This window comes from Culex pipiens, chromosome 3 (assembly GCF_016801865.2).
Source record: "Culex pipiens pallens isolate TS chromosome 3, TS_CPP_V2, whole genome shotgun sequence".
Taxonomy (NCBI): domain Eukaryota; kingdom Metazoa; phylum Arthropoda; class Insecta; order Diptera; family Culicidae; genus Culex; species Culex pipiens.
The window spans coordinates 126,820,245-126,839,351 of record NC_068939.1 but is presented as its reverse complement, the minus strand read 5'-3'; the positions used below and the strand labels follow the sequence as shown (position 1 = coordinate 126,839,351).

General features: G+C 34.6%; 2 protein-coding genes across 2 annotated transcripts in view; one reads left to right on the top strand and one right to left on the bottom strand.

Annotated features, from left to right (window-relative positions):
- Nucleotides 1–19,107, bottom strand: part of LOC120414381 (carboxypeptidase D) — an 86,731-nt gene that overhangs the window by 59,337 nt on the left and 8,287 nt on the right. The window contains exon 2 of the mRNA XM_039575551.2: nt 3,295–3,530. Coding sequence (XP_039431485.1) covers nt 3,295–3,530 — 236 coding nt within the window. The remainder of the gene's footprint in view (nt 1–3,294; nt 3,531–19,107) is intronic.
- Nucleotides 18,254–19,107, top strand: LOC128093595 (uncharacterized). The gene is made up of 2 exons (XM_052711011.1): nt 18,254–18,457; nt 18,949–19,107. The coding sequence occupies exons 1-2, from the start codon at nt 18,299–18,301 to the stop codon at nt 19,105–19,107; spliced, it is 318 nt and encodes a 105-aa protein (XP_052566971.1). The 5' UTR covers nt 18,254–18,298.

Sequence of the window (19,107 nt, the reverse complement as noted above, 5' to 3'; positions counted from 1 at the left end):
GCGTGTGCCGAAAAACTACTTCTACTTGGGATTTTGTTAGTGGGAAAGGGTAATGGCCAGGATTCATCATAGAGGATGATGATGTGGCCCAATAATCAATGAATTTCGTAGAGTGATAGGGTGATGTATTATGTATTCTCAAGGCAAACAATCGGATGATGCGGATGAGACCATTCCCGGTTATTTGGTGTTGAGTTTAGCACAAATGATTTAATCTTAGACAGCCGGCTGTGGAAAGATAGAATCAAAATTGTGTGTAATTAAAAGGTGAAATATTATACTCAGCGTAACACATTTACGTAGAGTTGACCTGAGACTATTTATACTTTTAAGTTTTTATAAGATGAGCGACCAATTAATTACTGATGAGTTATGAGTTATCTGAAGGACTTGAACAATCGCGTTGAAACAATATTTGGCACCGTGCTTTACGAGCTAGGGGAAATCTACCCATTTTAATCCTAATAAGCGGTCGTGTTTGAATGATGCTGGATAATCTAGAGTCTCCCTTGAATTTTACTAAAACCAAGTACACCAACGAGTAGAGCAAGTTTTTGTGAACATTTCTGTTTATTTTCACTTTCACTAAAAGTTATTCTATTTCTTTACCAAGCATTTAACAAAAAAAAATCCCAAGGGTATTCTAATCGAGGCGAATGCACTGGGCCACGCCCATTTTTCTAATATCGGCTTAGTTCTTTTTTCTTCCAACACTCTGTCGAGTGTTGCCATTTGCGCTGACAGTTCAAACGAACACTCACGAAAAGTGGCATTTATAGGGAAAGTTTCCTGGCATCGCTGGCTGTGCTGCTGGTGGTGTGGACGGCCAGCCTTTGTTCTTTTTTGCCTTCGTCTCTCGCTCGGTTTTCTTCAGCCTTCGAGTGGAATGCAAAGTGAAAATTGAAACGTCAAACGACTTGGCGCGTTTGTTTTTTTGATGGCGCTTGCTAATTTATTACATTTTTCGGGATTATTCTTCAATTGAGTGCCTTAATAATGATCAAAAGAACAAGTTGCCGGTAGTTGGAAGCAATTTCATATCTTAAGCGCCGTGAAAAAGTAAGCGAAAGTGAAAAGTTAATTTTGGCGATATTCATTAAGCGTTTGAGGGATACTCGTGTGTGTCACTGTGTGTGCCAACAAAATGATGAGAAGTGGTCTCGCAAAATACAAATTATGATCAAAAGTGCATTAAATGTGATCTTTTTGGCCAGTAAGTGGCATACATTTGCGTGCTTACTCGAGGCGGTGCTGTTGCTGGTAAGTTTATAGCCCAAATAGTATTTTTGGAGCTTTAATCGAGCATCAAACTCTCCATATGACGAAGATAGGTTTTTGATTGGAAAGGGTAGATTTCCCCTATAATGCTAATAGGTGATTTCGCGGGAAACGAAAGGTCAAATATAATTTATATTATGCTAACGCAATTAAAAACGAATCTTCCCATGAAACAATCGCGAATCATAGAACAAAGAAACCCGACTGACTAACGAGAAAGACGATCGCGATATTTGAACTTTACAATCTAACTAAGAAGAAAAAAAGCCACGTCAATAGAAAGGAATAGACAAACATACAGGTGACCACAAAACGGACTGCCTCGACTGTCATCGTGACAACCAGAGCAAGCCGCACATTCACACACACACACACACACACACACACACACACACACACACACACACACACACACACACACACACACACACACACACACACACACACACACACACACACACGCACGCACTCACCCGACAAAATCACCGACGACGAACGACGCGAAAAAACATGCAACCCGACGGACAGGCATCGCAAAACGGACTGGCTCAACTGTCATTTTTCAACCAGAGCAATCATTTTTAGCATGCTTGGGTTAGTTCAAAAATATTTTGAATTTTGTTGAATTTTCGACGAAATCGTTTTTTTTACATAAAATTTTGTTTCTAAGAGGGCATGACCTTTTGGGTGTTAATGTTTAATGTTTAATGTTTAATGTTTAATGTTTAATGTTAAATGTTAAATGTTAAATGTTAAATGTTAAATGTTTAATGTTTAATGGTTAATGGTTAATGGTTAATGGTTAATGGTTAATGGTTAATGGTTAATGGTTAATGGTTAATGGTTAATGGTTAATGGTTAATGGTTAATGGTTAATGGTTAATGGTTAATGGTTAATGGTTAATGGTTAATGGTTAATGGTTAATGGTTAATGGTTAATGGTTAATGGTTAATGGTTAATGGTTAATGGTTAATGGTTAATGGTTAATGGTTAATGGTTAATGGTTAATGGTTAATGGTTAATGGTTAATGGTTAATGGTTAATGGTTAATGGTTAATGGTTAATGGTTAATGGTTAATGGTTAATGGTTAATGGTTAATGGTTAATGGTTAATGGTTAATGTTTAATGTTTAATGTTTAATGTTTAATGTTTAATGTTTAATGTTTAATGTTTAATGTTTAATGTTTAATGTTTAATGTTTAATGTGTCAGCATGTTTGAACTCCTTCGAAAACATTTTAAATTTTCATGAAATACCAATGTACAGTCCCACGAAAAGTTTTTTTTTGCAATTCCGTCGTGAAGCTACTTACTTTTCCTGTCATTCTTGAAGGACGAAATAGCCTACTTTTCTGTACCAAAAATAACAGAATCGAATAGCAACACTTTTAAAAGTAAATGCTGAAAAGTTCTACTTTTCAGCACTCAAGTGGGTGCTGAAAAGTTGAACTTTCCAGCACTTGTTTCGAAAAGTAACATTTTTCAACATTTTTTTGATTTAAACGATTTATTGACAAAATACATGAAAATTTGATATAAAATTTCACTCAGTGTGTGTTTTTTGGAATTGCAAAAAAAATTTGCATGGAACTCGTTGCAAAACTTGATTTTTTCAGCATTCTTCCTATTTATCCAATTCGGTGAACCTCGTTGGATAAATGTACGAATCGTGCTGAAAAAATCCTCTTTTTGCAACTTGTTGCATAAACTACTATTTTTGCGATAAAAAAATCCATCAATACCTCAATATTTTCAAACCTAATGATTGGAAAGCAACTGTACGCCTGTAAAATGCATTTTAAAACACTTTTTTCATCAAAATGTTGTAACCTAGGCTTGTTATTTCAATTTTTATATTTTTTTGCCCCCCTCGACTTTGGTCAGAGCCGACATAAACATAAACTTCAAAAAATATTTGCAACGGCCTTTTTAGTTATTAGTTTTTAGTTTTTAGATTTTATTTCAAACAAATATTATATTCATCAAAATACAATAATTCAAAACACTATACTCACATCGAGTTATCATATGGGTAACTGGCCACGACGGCGCCACCGTGCAGGTTCGCCGACAGCACGAACGGGTTGCTCAGGATCCAGTTCATGACGGCGACCGTCTCCGGCTGCTGGCGGTTCCGGCGCAGGTGCCGCTTCCGATCGTCGTCGAACCGGTCCGGAAAGTCCCGGTTCAGATCGATCTGGGCCGCGTTGTATCGGCCCACGTAGCTGGATAAGGATTCGCAATTTCCTTCCTGGAAGAATGAAAAAAATTAGTTCAAAGACGACGTCCGTAAATATCTTTCTTTCATATTTCTTTTTATTTGCGTGGGAGTCAGGGACGGTGGATGACGCTTATCACAGTATGAACCCCCTCCCCACTTTCTTCAGGAGGTGTAATGACGCCGGTTCCCGTCGTCACGATGAAGGTGTGGGAGGATATTTTCCAACTCACAGCAGGATGGGCAATTTTGAACAAAACGGATTCGCTGTCGAAGTGTCGAGTCGTTTAGCAGATTGTGCTAGTCAGCTGGAAGAAATATGCCATTATTCAACCTTCACCCGCCTTCTCCTCGATGCTTCGTCGTAGGAAGACTAATGGTGGCTGAGGATGTTGTAGGTGTCGTAACGAACTGGTAGGTATAATACAGGTGCAGCTCTATGGAATAATGGTTTCCTATGGAGGAAAAGTATTTTCTTACATTTTCTTTCCTTTGAGAAGTTTGAGCTGTTCGGAGAATAATCATAACTGGAAGCTGCACTTGTTAAGAAGAAACAGTTGTTTTATATTGAGCAGTTCTCTCAGATTTCGATCATTCGATTTTTTTTTGTATTTTTTAATCCGACTGAAACTTTTTTGGTGTCTTCGGTGTGCCCAAAGAAGCCATATTGCATCATTATTTTGTCCATATAATTTTCCATACAAATTTGGCAGCTGGCCATACAAAAATGATGTATGAAAATTCAAAAATCTGCATCTTTTGAAGGAATTTTTTGATCGATTTGGTGTCTTGGGCAAAGTTGTAGGTATGAATATGGACTACACTGAAAAATAAATACAAGGTTTAAAATTTTTTGGTGATTTTTAATTTAACTTTTTGTCACTACAACTTGATTTGCAAAAAAAAACACTATTTTTATTTATTTTTTCAGTTTTTGATATGTTTTAGAGGACATCAAATGCCAACTTTTCAGAAATTTCCAGGTTGTGCAGAAAATCTTGGAGCGAGTTATGAATTTTTGAATCAATACTGATTTTTTCAAAAAATCGAAAAATTGGTCGCAAAAATTTTTTAACTTCATTTTTTGATGTAAAATCAAATTTGCAATCAAAAAGTACTTAAGTAAAATTTTGATAAAGTGCACCGTTTTCAAGTTAAATCCATTTTTAGGTGACTTTTTTGAAAATAGTCGCAGTTTTTCATTTTTTTAAATTAGTTCACATGCTCGCCCCCCTTCGAAAAAAATATTTTTGAAAAGCTGAGAAAATTCTGCATTTTTAAACTTTGTTGATACGACCCTTCGTTGCTGAGATATTGCCATGCAAAGGTTTAAAAACAGGAAAATTGATGTTTTCTAAGTCCCACCCAAACAACACACCATTTTCTAATGTCGATATCTCAGCAACTAATGGTCCGATTTTCAATGTTAAACTATAAAGCATTTGTAAAATTTTCCGATCTTTTCGAAAAAAATATTTTCAAAATTATTTAACCAAGACTAACATTTTAAAACGGCCTAATATTGAATGTTTGGCCCTTTTAAAATGTTAGTCTCGGTTTAAAAATTTTGAAAATATTTTTTTCGAAAAGATCGGAAAATTTTACAAATGCTTTATAGTTTAACATTGAAAATCGGACCATTAGTTGCTGAGATATCGACATTAGAAAATGGTGTGTTGTTTGGGTGGGACTTAGAAAACATCAATTTTCCTGTTTTTAAACCTTTGCATGGCAATATCTCAGCAACGAAGGATCGTATCAACAAAGTTTAAAAATGCAAAACATAAATTTTTTTCTCAGTTTTTCAAAAATATGTGCACTAATTTAAAAAAATGAAAAACTGCGACTATTTTCAAAAAAGTCACCTAAAAATAAATTTAACTTGAAAACGGTGCACTTTATTAAAATTTTACTTAAGTACTTTTTGATTGCAAATTTGATTTTACATCAAAAAATGAAGTTAAAAAATTTTTGCGACCAATTTTTCGATTTTTTGAAAAAATCAGTATTGATTCAAAAATTCATAACTCGCCCCAAGATTTTCTGCACAACCTGGAAATTTCTGAAAAGTTGGCATTTGATGTCCTCTAAAACATATCAAAAACTGAAAAAATAAATAAAAATAGTGTTTTTTTTGCAAATCAAGTTTTAGTGACAAAAAGTTAAATAAAAAAAAAACCAATTTTTTTTTTACCTTGTATTTTTGTTCAGTGTAATCCATACCTACAACTCTGCCGAAGACACCAAATCGATCAAAAAATTCCTTCAAAAGATACAGATTTTTGAATTCTCATACATCATTTTTGTATGGCCAGCTGCCAAATTTGCATGGAAAATTATAGCATAGCATTGGTGTCTACCCGTAGCTGCTACTTCGTTATTGACCAGGACCCCCAAACATTGCTCCGTGGACCACAGATGAAAAGTAGGAACCAATCATCACCCCTTCGCAATTTTCAAAGGTCCCTATCGTGCTGATCAATACCGACGCCGGCCACGACCAGTGGTAAGACACGGGGAAGTGGATGGGAATGTTAGCCGATACTTGAGTGATGGGACCGCCAAATCGACTGCGTCTCCGACAAAGTATCACATGAGTTTTCAGGGGTTAGTAAGATGGGTATGAGGTCAGGATTCACTGTGGTAGGTGATGCGACCATGAGCAATTTGTTTATCGGTTGAAATTTTAAAAATCTTAGGCAGCCGGCTGCGGAAAGATACCTATCTAGGGATTTAAATATAGTATTAATTAGACCGCGATTCTCCAGAAATTCTCCGTCGGCGTGCCTTCCGATCAACGGTGATGTAGGAAGGGCTTCATTCATTAAAATTATTTTATATCATAAGCCTTAAAACATATTCGTCAACGTGCCTTCCGATCCTCGATTATATGGAAAGGACTTAATCCAGCAATACGACTTGCTTGTCTCAAAAAACAAAAATCGGATCGTTTCTATCGAAAACTATATAAAGAGAACAAAAATAAAATTCATCGGCCAACGAACGCGCGAACAAAAAATAAATGAAAAAAGAAGAAGAAGAAATCCAATCACCCCATGCACTCGAACAGCGACACAAAAGAAACGGAAAATAGCACGAATAAACAGGACTGAGCGTCCACACAGGCACCGCACTACTGATACCAAATTTGCATGGAAAATTATATGGACAAACTAATGATGCAAAATGGCTTCTTTGGGCATACGAAGGCACAAAAAAAGTTTCAGTCGGATTAAAAAATACAAAAATTAAAATTTAGGAAAAAATATTTCGTTTTTTGCTATTTTTTCTACCATATCACCAAAATTTGCTTTTTATTCTTCAAATTCAAAAACCTTTTTTTAAAGATTTTTTTCCCGAATTCACTTGACAGCTATGCTAATGGCACTATTTGAAATGGTAGCGGAGAGTTCTACTTAGCCACCATGTTCGTCAAAAATTCCGTTCTCAAGATATAGATTTTCGCATCGTTGTCTTATTCTACATTGACCTTAAATGTGTCACCAAAACGATTTGGCAAAATTGATAAAATGCATTTGGTAAAGTTACAGGAAGTCAACCACTCAAAAATTGCATAAAACCGGGAACTCGAATTTGATGTTAATATAAGATTTTGTTTTGGTATTTTGTCAATGTTTTGATTGTCCGATGTTCTTAAGAAACCTTCGGATGATCGGGTTTTTAAAAGAAGGTATTTCCGAACTGTGACAGATTTTTGATTCTTGTCTTTCAGACCCGAAATTTATGGATTTTGGTAAGACTTAACAATGACTAGGATTAGTGACATTTCACGAAATTTGGCTTTTTCCGCGAAATCCCGTGAAATTTTATGTTTGTGTGAAAATGTAACGATTTTTCTTCTTTTTATCAAACTCAAAAAGGAATAAAAATATTTTTATGAACAACTGTAGAATTAAGCGAGTGAATACCCTGGTTTAATAACTAATATAGGGTTAGTGATTTTTGACGATTTCGTGAACGGCGTGAAATTCGTAAAATTTATCAATTTTCTTTAATCATTTTTCTAATAACATTAACAACTTAATAAATATTTCATCCAAAAAGACTATTTATTAGTTTTCAATTAAAAAGCTTGAATATATATGTATGTTTTTTTTAATTTACTAAATTTAGTAATATTTTCATCGCCGTATTAAAAATTTTAGTGCAATTTCATTAGAAAGGTATAGTTTTGGAAAAAATTAAAAGAACTAAGCTTTTTTTTTCAAAATAAAATGAAGAGTATTTATATCTTTGGAGTCACATTTGAAAAACATACCAAATATTCTTTCTGGGCCTGTTTAATTTTAACAATATTTGTTTATTTGGGTGGATGATTCCCGCGAAAGTAAAAAAAACATTAGTTTTTTGTTTTCTTTTCTCATTTAGAATAAGGCCGTTGCAAATATTTTTCAAAGTTTATGTCGCCCCCCCCTCCTTCAAAAATGGCCTGAATAATCAGAGGGCAAAAAAAATATTTTTTCCAAAAACTTAAAAATTTTAATGAAAATTTAAGTTTAATCAACTGAAACCCAGTTAAAATGCATTTTCCCGCGTTTATAATCATATTCAGCATATTTGAACTCCTTTGAAAACATTTTAAATTTTCCTGAAATACCAATGTACAGTCCCACGAAAAGTTCTTTTTTTTGCGAAAAAAAAATTTCGTCAGTACCTCGATATTTTCAAAACTAATGATTGGAAAGCAACTGTATGCCTGTAAGATGCATTTTGAAACCATTTTTTCATCCAAATGTTAAAATCTAGGCTTGTTATTTCAATTTTTATATTTTTTTTTTATTTTTTTGCCCTCCTCCCCCCCTCGACTTTGGTCAGAGCCGAGGGACATAAACTTCAAAAAACATTTGCAACGGCCTTACAATTTGTTAAAAATTATATTATTTTTGCAATTTGTCAAATATAGTTTTTGAAAATTTAGCTAAAACCCTTAAAAATATGTTAAATGGATAAATATCACAGAAAATTCAATTTATTTTACTTATTTTGACCGGAGAAGATTGATAAAATCTTGCTTCGATATTAAATTCAATAAAATGTAAAATGATATAACAGAAACAAATTAGTGAAATCATTTAAGCTTTATTAGTCGAATATTAAAAGAGCAGTTCAGTAAATGAGATTACGCGTGCCCAACATTTTGTTTCAAAATATATTTCCATAAACCAGGAGGATTTTTTGTTTTAAAATTAGAAGTGTTTTTTGTGTCGCATTCAAATTTAGTGAAGATTTTTTTAGTTTATTGAAGAATAACATAGAATTTTCAGAGTCATTTTAACATTTTTCAAGTTCCGCGAAATTTGCGTGAAATTTGGTGTTGTGAAATTGAGGACCTCGTGAAATTTGCAATTTTCGAGCGTGAAAAATCACTAAGCCTAACATGACGAACATTTATAAAAAAAAAACAATACTTTGAAAAATATCAAAATTTTATTTACATGAATATGCGCAATTCTCACTAACTTGGTCTTCACACTAAATTATTGCTACTGATCGCACTATTGTGACTTGTCAAACTGGCTTGGAAAATTTAAAATTTCCTCAAAAATGATCAAAGAGAGCCGAGGTTTATCACTTGTTTTTTAGGTGTCACTCGCTGTTTTTGAATTTTTGCTGTCAAAAGTGCGAGAGAAAAGTGCGGGCAAAATCCAAGTTATGTACAATGCAAGAATCAATATTTCCACAAATTCTATCAATTTGTTAGCACAAATCACTCCATTGTTCAATGCAAATCGCGTCAAACATAACCTCTATTTTCCCCACAATTTGACAGTTTGGGAGCATCAATCTGCTTCCCGTACCTAAGGGCAAAGCCGCTATCAAAAGGTTCAAATCTAGCAACCTGTCCACCAACAGGTCGCTTGCGTGTTGCGCAAATTAGTGGCATGTTTTCACGGCTCGGTGCGCCCTTTCGGGTTTTGTTATGATGCTTTTTATTCTGTCGTGCCACACCACTCCAAACCATAGAGTCATCACCATGCATTCGTGCTGACCGCGGCTAAAGCTTGATTCCGGCCGGCATTTTTTTTCCGAGGTGAGAAAAGAGAAAACGATGACTGTGATATTTATTTGATTGTTTCTTTCTGAATGCAATTTTAAGTCATGAAGCGAATCAAAAGTAATTTTTAAGTTTAATACAAATATTTTGAATATTTGTTAAATTTTAAACAACCACAAATTTCAGTCATATGAATCAGCAATTTTTTAAACAATTACTCGATCAAATTCAGTATCAAAATATAAAATTAATTTTAAATTTTTATTAATTTGTTGGTACAGGTTTTTTTTTATATTTTTTGGAAACAAAATTAAATCTACTGCAGAACCTTTGGCAGAACCACACACTGTATAGTAGTAACATGGTTATGAGCAAAGCTAATAATCTAATCAATTATGTGGACGAGGTCATCTCTGGTAGTGCTCATCAGCGCCCGACAGCTACCGGATATCCCATTTCCCAGTGGAACCGATCTGGTGCGGATGATGCACTCTGTAATTAAATATTGATGCGATTGTGTGGCTTTTATTCCGTAGGGCTTTCTGCAATATTTCTTTTCTCTAAATTTTACCAACGAAAAGACAAAGCGAGTGCAGTGTTATGGGCTGTAATTGAATTTAATTATTCGTGTCGGTTGATTGGTTTATTTGAACCTCGTATGGTTCAAGAAATGTGCTTCTTTTTGACATGGTTTTGCCCAGACTTCGAATTCCTAAAAGAAATGAAAGATGAAATTTCGCTGAACCAATTAGGATGCACTCGCTAAGTTGCCGCACACACTTAACTTTTACCAAACCGAATAACAAGTGGTGCCAACATAAACTTTAAAAAAGGCTTTTGGAAAGAATGCTCCGAAGACGAATGTCATATTTTTATATTTTTTTATATATCTATACAGCAATTCCATTTGAAAAGTATTTTTTGTTAGGCCTTAAGTGTGTTCTACATCGTGCTAGGGTGGTTCAAAAAATGGCAATTTTCGTCATTTTTTGCAAAAAACCACTATTTTCAAAAAATCATATCTCTGCGTCATTTCATCCGATTTTAGTTGTTTTAGACGCAAAAGAAAGGTGGATATTTGGGAAAAATAGTTAGAAGTTTGAAAAATATAGTTTAATATTTGCAAAAGTCGTATGAAAACTTAAAATGGCGTTTTGACCGTGTCTGGACCAAAGAGCCTACGCCTGAAAATATTTTTATTGGATTCCTCGGAAAATTTCACACATCATATCAAAAAATTGGCGATGTCGAACCGTGCGTTTTCGAGATATGATTTTTTGAAAATAAAAACTGAGTATTTCAACGCACCACGCGCAAAAACAAGAGTTTAATTTTTAGAATCAAGAGTAAACTATTAACCAGGGCTGTGGAGTCGGAGTCGGAGCCGGAGTCGGTGGAGTCGGGTCTTTTTGGGGACCTGGAGTCGGAGTCGGAGTCGGAGTCGGAGTCGTCAAAACTCGAACAGCTGGAGTCGGAGTCGGAGCCGGAGTCGGCTAAATTTTATGAGCTGGAGTCGGAGTCGGAGTCGGAGCCGAAGATTTCTGATAACCCGGAGTCGGAGTCGGAGCCGGAGTTATCTTAAATTCAACAAAAAATATGTTTTTTTTATTGTTCAGTATTTCCTATATAACAGCCTAATTTACAAAACATTTCATATTTTTAATTGACTTATCAGATGCCATCATGTATGTGAAGCTTTTTATTGTGATTGAAAAGCTCTAATTGTGTTATTACACTAAAATCACTAAATGATAACCTCTTACCCAAGTATGTAGTATCATAATTCAAAAAATAATAAAAAAATATTGGTTATGTAGTCAGACTATATTTATGTGCCCTTTCAATTCAAATTTGATCAAATTTCATCCAGTTGTTTCTGAAAAAAGTACACACAAAGTCACCTTTTACCCCGATAGCGAATGTCTTAGAGGTTTTAAGTTAAATCATTTTTTAGGAAAAAAATACGAGGTACATAAAAAGATTATAAATATTAATCACTATTTTGCAAATCGAAAAAGAGTCACTGACAGTTTAACTTTTGTAACAAATAATCAACGATTATTACAATCTCTTACTTGGAACTCAACATGCGCATTTTGTTTAAAACTGAGTACAAGAAAATCAAAGTGTTGCATTTAAAATAATTGAAACTAACAAAAAATGTCAAAAGAAGTTGCAACAAATTTGAAATAATCATTGATTGTTGTAGTTGATGTTGATTTTAGGTAAACTTTTTTGATATCGTTGCAAATTATCGTTGAACAAATCTCAAGAATACAGTACAAAAATGAACTTATAAAAAAATGTATAGAACAAAATATAGGATTTAAATTTATTTTTCAAATATTATAAATAAAAAAAACAGAATCAAAATATTATCAACTGGTACGAATTTTCTCATACTGTATGTCTTACGCCAATATGACGGAAAGTGATAATCATTGCAAATCAATGTACCTTAAAAAAATGAAATATTTGTGACCTAGAAAATATTTTACTTGTGGATATTTGTTTTTTTTTATTATATTTTTAGTTTTTTCATATATTTTGATGGAGGCGCAAGATCATCCATAAAGCTTCGTTTTAGGTGAAGATTCACAAAGTATCGTGCGCCTCCTTTTTAAAGTATATAAAATTTTGAAAATTAAAATAAATTAAAAATTTCCAGGTTAAAATATTTTCCATGTCACAGAAATTTGAAAAGGACATCTTAAGCGTCATTTCCACGAAGAAATTGTTTAGTTACATTGATTTGCAATAATAATCTCCTTCAGCCATGGCGTGATGTCCATGTACATCTTAAAAAAAAAAAACAAAAAAAAAGTTTCGTTTAAAATTGTCATTTAAAAAACAAGGTGCCTGTCACTGTGCTTCTTACAAATGTCAGCCTGAAAGTGAGCAAATTGAATTTTAATGTTCAATAGATCATTAAGGCCAGATTTCTTTTAGTTATTCATTCAAAAATAACAATTTGATATTTAAATTTATTAGCTTTGAAAAAAATATGTTCAAATTTGAGGTTAGGCAAGTAAATCCAAATTTACTTACAAAACTGTTCTTCTCAAAATGCCTCTAAAACTGAAGATATTTTTTGATTTTGTTAACTAACTTTTGAAACATTTAAAAACATGTGGAGTCGGAGTCGGAGCCAACCATTTGTTGAAAGCTGGAGTCGGAGTCGGAGTCGGAGTCGGCTAGATTTGGTAGGCCGGAGTCGGAGTCGGAGTCGGAGCCAACCATTTGTTCAAAGCCGGAGCCGGAGTCGGAGTCGGAGTCAGCTAATCTAAGAAAGCCGGAGTCGGAGTCGGAGTCGGAGTCGTTTGAAATATGACCAGACTCCGCAGCCCTGCTATTAACAGTCTAAAAACACATATTTAAGGCAGTTTAAATTTTTTCACAATTTCGAAAAAGTTTCATATTTTAACATTGAAAATCGAGCCACGATTTAAAAAAGGACGCTACGTAAAAATTTAACAGACCAAAATTTGGGAAACAATTGGGAAATCTGACCTCCTCATTTTTTTACAAGATTTGAAAACCAATACTTACATTTCCCGAGGCCAAAATATACAACATTACGCCTTTTCTTGATTCAAAATATTTGTTACGAAGGATCAAGTCTGGAGTTTTTTTTTGAAAAGGCCCTTTAAACGAAATTTTCTTTTTTTCTGCTTTTTGGGTGTTTTTGAATGCCTCTGACTCAAGGCGGTTCTGAAAACACCCTAAAAGCAAAAATTTAAGATTTTGTTTATAGGAAACTCTAGAGATGTTCGTCAAAAGCAGCAATAATTTTTTGAAATTGTTTTTTTTTGTCAATAATAAGAAAGTTAACAAAAAGTGATCGATGTTAAGGTTGGTAAGATTTCAATAACTATTAGTGGGGTTTCTGGAGTCACTGGGGAACGTGTCCATCCGAAAGCTGTCTTCATCGATTGATTCCGCTATGATTATTGGCACTGCCTTATTTGGATTCAACTTAGACACAAAATGGCTCAAAATGTTTCAAAAAATCAAACTATTCGCTCTGCAGCATTGCCTTGGCGTTCCCGATTGCGATATTTCTACTCGAAACTAGGTGTCTGAATGCTTGATTGTTGAGGCAATTGCAAACCTCTTTTAACACCTAAGCTTCCATCCGCCCCGGGATTCGAACTGACGACCTTTGAATTGTTAGTCCAAATGCCTACCTGTGACTCCATCGAGGCAGGACCCAAGGAGACGACTCCTACACCTGGACTGAGCTAACGACCTAACCCTCTAGGTTAGACCGGGGCCAACATTTACTTTCCCGTCCGACGGAAGGCGTGGTCAGACAAATCTCGTCTCGAAAAATGCCACCGGGACCGTCTGGGATCGAACCCAAGCCGACTGGGTGAGAGGCAACCACGCTTACCCCTACACCACGGTTTCCGGAAAAATGTTTCAAAATACACCCAAATCAATGATTGCTGGGAAAGGCGCGAAGAACATGTTTGCGTTCTGCATCTTCCCTATGAACAAACGGTAAAAAGTCACGCTTGAGCTTGAACATAGCCTCCTTCTTTGTTTATGTTCACAGCTGTAGTCAGAGCCGTACCTTGGGTCTACGGCGCCCTTGGCGAAGCATCAATTTGGCGCCCCTCCCAAATTAACAAGCATTTTGATAAATTGATATTGATTTTTAATTATTGCTTCAATATGAGTTTTGATGTTATAATTGCAATTGGAGACATTAATATGGTAAAATTCAGAAACACAGTTATTGTATGTTTTATTGTTCATATAAAATGAGATAGATTGAATTGAAAATTTATTACAGGAGTTAAGTTGGCTGAATATTTTCTGAGATTTCATAAAATTGATAATGATAGCAGTTTTTTGTTTTTTTTTTAAATTTATTTCTCAGATAAATGCACAGAATTAAATGCTCAATCATAATAAATTTTGCTATAACTTGTTAGCAAATTTTATATTTTTAAGCCTGCATAATTTGATCTGATCTAGTCTTAATTTGATTGTATAAGCAAAGAATATTCCCGGATTCGAAAAATAATTAACTAATTTGGCTTTGGATTTCATTTCGATAATTACAAAGAAAAATGAAAAAAAAATCCTTCTTCAAAATTAAAAAAAAAATAATAATTCGATGACCGTGTGCTATCTTGTTCTATCTAGATGGGAATCCCAGCAAGCTTAGCTCAAAAGAGCACACCGGCATCGAAGTATAATTTTTCAACATGCAGCGACAGAACAAAATTTCGTCAAAATCAATTTAGGCCTTTGCAAATATTTTTTGAAGTTTATGTCCCTCGACTATGACCAAAAAAATAAAACAGTTAAAAAATTTAAATTACAGGTAACGGTTTCAACATTTCAATGAAAAAAGTGTTTTAAAATGCATTATAAACCCCCCAAGTAGCACATTTCGAGCCAAACATTTCATTAGGGCACAAAACCAAAACGTAAACATTTGGGATTATTCCACTATTCCATTCATTAGTACACTCCCTACATGCCCTCCAAGAATCAGATTGATAGCAAACAATTTACCATTGAAAAAATCAAAAACACAAAAGTGCACATAACAATTTTCACTCCAAACCCAAAATATTTTTTTTTATTGCGAGTTTTATTGCGAAAATCAACATAAATTAAGAAGCAGTAAAGCAGAGTTAAGGGGTTACATACATGTAAATCGGCAAAAATGTCAGAGGTTGATTGAGCGCACATATAAACTTTTTTTTATTTGTTTTCAGGGCATAAAAATATATATTTTCATCTACTAACAAAACAAATTTGAAGCCATTTGGTTGTATCGTTGCCGAGATATAGCTATTTGAAGTTAGCAGTTTAAAAAAAACGGGTGCCACGATATCTCAACACTGCTCTGACCAAATTGGCTCAAAATTTTGGTGAAGACTCGTCAAACTATTTCCGTGTGCATGACGAAGGCCGATTTTCAAAAAGTTTATTTTAAATTATTAAAATATTATAAAAATATTTTTATGTTTTTCATTTAAAAACATAAAATAAAAAACATAAAAATATTATAAAATTTTCATTTAAAAAATCGTCAATATTTGATTTTTGTATTTTTTAAAAAAAGCAAAATTTAAAAATCGGGCTTCGTCATGCACACGGGATACATCTTGAGAGTCTTCACCTCAAATTTCAGCCAATTTGGTCCATCCCATCTCGAGATATCGTGGCACCCGTAAATCAACTCGGTGTTTAGAGAAAAACGTTCACAGATTTTGACAGTTCGCTTTGCGCATGGCAAAATTGTAAACTTAAATCGTCTCTTACTCAGTTCAGTCATGAAATATCTTCATGAAACTTTCAGGAGTGATTGAAAATCATCTTTTTAGTGGATTCAATAAATTTTCTGTAACATGAAATTTGGTGATTTTCTACATGTATGTAACCCCTTAAGGATAACGATGTGTTTTATCGAATCATCAGTAAAAATACCATCAGTAATGCTTATTTTTTAAAAAGAAATTGAAACAAGTTGCTCATTTTTTGCAAGCGATTTTCTCGAATCGCGGTTTTTGCTTTTGTGCCCTAATGAAATGTTTGGCTCGATTTGTTCGCCAAGAGATTTCCGAACTGGTTGTTGAACTCATTTACTATGTTTTCCGAACGTCCCGAGAACTCTTGAATGCTGGAAAAAGCGCACGTTTTTCTTTTGTTGAACATCTCTTCATCCGTTAGAAAAGTCCGTGTTTCGAGCTAGTTTTGCAAGTGTCATACTTGCATAGAGAACGTTTTTTGAACATGTCATAAGAACTCATGACCATAAGACACTGAACACATTAACAACTTGTTTACGAGAAATCCCAGCTGAAACCAAAGGTTACATCTACTATGTTATCATGTTCAGCAAACTGAAATGAATCATCATGTCTGCAAATGTCATTTTGCTTTTCGAGTTCTACAAGCATGTTTTATTTAAGTCAGAATAAACTTCAAAATGAACTATTCTTAATCCGTTGCTAGATTTGGCATTTGTGTTATAATGGTTTTTTGATCAAAATGTGAACAATTGACCAAATTTTCTGACACTTGTCCAATAATTAACGTATAAAAACGCTAGTGAAGCGATTGCTACTTGGGCCGTTCAGTTGTTTTGCAATCATAAGTTTCAAAAGTTTCTAAGTATCGACGAATTTTATGTTTTGTTAGAAAAAAAAGTAAAAAAAATATAAAGATAAGAAATTTTTATTAATTTTGAGTGATTTGCCCATACGATTTTTGAGAATATATTTCATCATTTATTTTTTTAAAATTATGTTTCGCATTGATTTTTATTTGTATATGTATTTATTTGTTTATTTTTAATTCGTAAAATTATATTTTATATTCTAAAAAAATATTTTTGTGCGCAAAACTATACAAATAATTTCAAACCTTGATAAAATATTATTTTTTGGTTTTAACTTAAAGAAAATAGATTGTTTTGCATTATCAAAGCTTTTTAGACGATTTAAAAAGTAAATAACACTGGTTAAGCTAAAACATAAACAGTGATGTGCTCTGAAACACATTTTTTCCTTAAACAAATCATGTTGGTCTTATTGGTGAAAATTTACAGCAGTTTTCCAATTTCAAAACCATTGTATTTTGAAAATTCAATGCACGAAGTTGATTATAAAAGGGGAAATCGTGCTGAAATTATTACAAAGGCCATTTTTTTTAACTCGAGAATGTAAAAATTTCAAAAGAAAGGTAAATATATGTTTTAATGTTAAAATAATTCCCATTTCATAGAATATTGTGATTCACAGCCAAATTAACGTGATAATAACATATAGTGGGACATTTTTATAGTCTGGAAGGTATGACTTAATCTTCATTACACAACGGTCCAAACTTTAACGTGTATTTATTTTGAGAATTTCTTTTAAAACTTCTTTAACTTTCTGTCGCTCGAGCGCCCCTTCTACGATGAAAAAATAATTTAGCATTAAGTATGAATTTTCAAAAACACTTCAGTAGAAATATTCATACAATTGACTTTGGCGCCCCTGAATATTGTTTTTATATTTTAAACCAAATTAGTTAATTGTAATTCTATTTTATAATTCGGCGCCCTTTCTGTTTCAAATATCTAATGAAGATGTTATAGCTGACATGAAAATTATGTACAATCATCGATTTTGGCGCCCCCCAAGGGCTGGCGCCCTTGGCGGTCGCCAACTGCGCCAACCCCTAGGTACGGCGCTGGCTGTAGTGCAGATTAGTGGGGATCATTCTAAAATCACGTTACGCATATTCTCTTTCCAGCACTCGGGTTTATCCAAGTGAACGAGCAGCGAGTTGAGTTTGCAGCGGAGTTACCGAACAAGTACTGTAAATAACGTTCAAGACCTTTGTTGTCGCAACAGGTCACAATGATTGATTATGTCTATAACTTATAAAAGTTTAGGTATAAGCTATAAATAGGATTCACATCAGTTCCTGTAGTAGTTTTTTCCTCAATTTTCTAAAACGATGCTGAATCTAAAAATTAGTTTCACATTGCTTCTGATTGCCACTGGATGCTGTTACGTAAAGTGAACTTCACAAATCATCTGTGTGCAAAGTTATTTTTTTATTTACCTCAAACATTTTAGGGCAAACTAACCCGTAATCAGCTACGAGTTCTTCACGCCGCGATCGAGGAGTGCGCCCACGATGCGGACATCCGCGACTACCAGCGCTACGAACTTATGGCCGCGACCGCAAATGGCCCGGGACAAGCGGACCAAGCGGACTGCTGCTGTGCGCCGTCTATGGGCTGAATTTTCTCGACTGTGACGGAACCATGCGGCAGGACAACTACGCCGCGTTCATCAGCGATGGCCACAACAACCTCGAGCAGCTGCCGGCGCTGATGCAGGACTGCCTGGCCAAGGTGCACGGAACGATCGAGGATAAGGCCTTTCAGGTTATCCAGTGTTTGTGGGCGTCCAGAACGTTCAAGGTGTGATTTTTTTTTTTTCAAAAAAGAGTGTTATGTTACAGACATGACCAGTGTGACAAAGAACATTGCGAGATAACAAACAAAAAATACTCTTTAATGTCATTCCACCAAATTTGTGGAGACTTGCATGGAAAAAATCCCTCCCTACAATTTTCTCATGAAAGAGCTGTTCATACCATATTTATAAAACGGTTACCCAAACGTTCTTGCAAGACCCGCTCTGTTCTAAAGATATGCAAAAGATAAAACCAGGCTGATTCATCATTTCACGCCACAAACTCAACCCAGTAGAATATAATATAAGTGATAAGTCCCTCTCATTCTAAATCGCACATTCGTTCAAAGTGCCCGTACTTTTCTCCCGTCGGGTCGAGTTCTGCAGTAGATTTTTTCAACCCGTTCAGTTTGTCGCGTTCTAACCGCTCGCGCTGCCCTAAATTGTCCGCACAGCTAATTTGTTTGTTTAAAAATTCCCATTCTCCTCACTGCAGAAGTGTTACGCTTGGGTGGCTTTTTCACACAGCCAACACACGTGCGGCTTCGGCTTCGGAAACCGGAACCTAGGGCACCACGGAAAATTGCGAAAAAGAACCTGCCGCAGTGATCACAGCAGTGAAAGTTTGACCCAGTGCACTGACACAGGGCATTGA

What these genes read in the sequence shown, in the direction of transcription:
- LOC128093595 (XM_052711011.1), top strand. Translation starts at nt 18,299, where the DNA reads ATGCGGCAGGACAACTACGCCGCGTTCATCAGCGATGGCCACAACAAC. An exon ending in GGGCGTCCAGAACGTTCAAG is followed by an intron (nt 18,458 to 18,948) that starts GTGTGATTTTTT and finishes TCCTCACTGCAG; the next exon opens with AAGTGTTACGCTTGGGTGGC.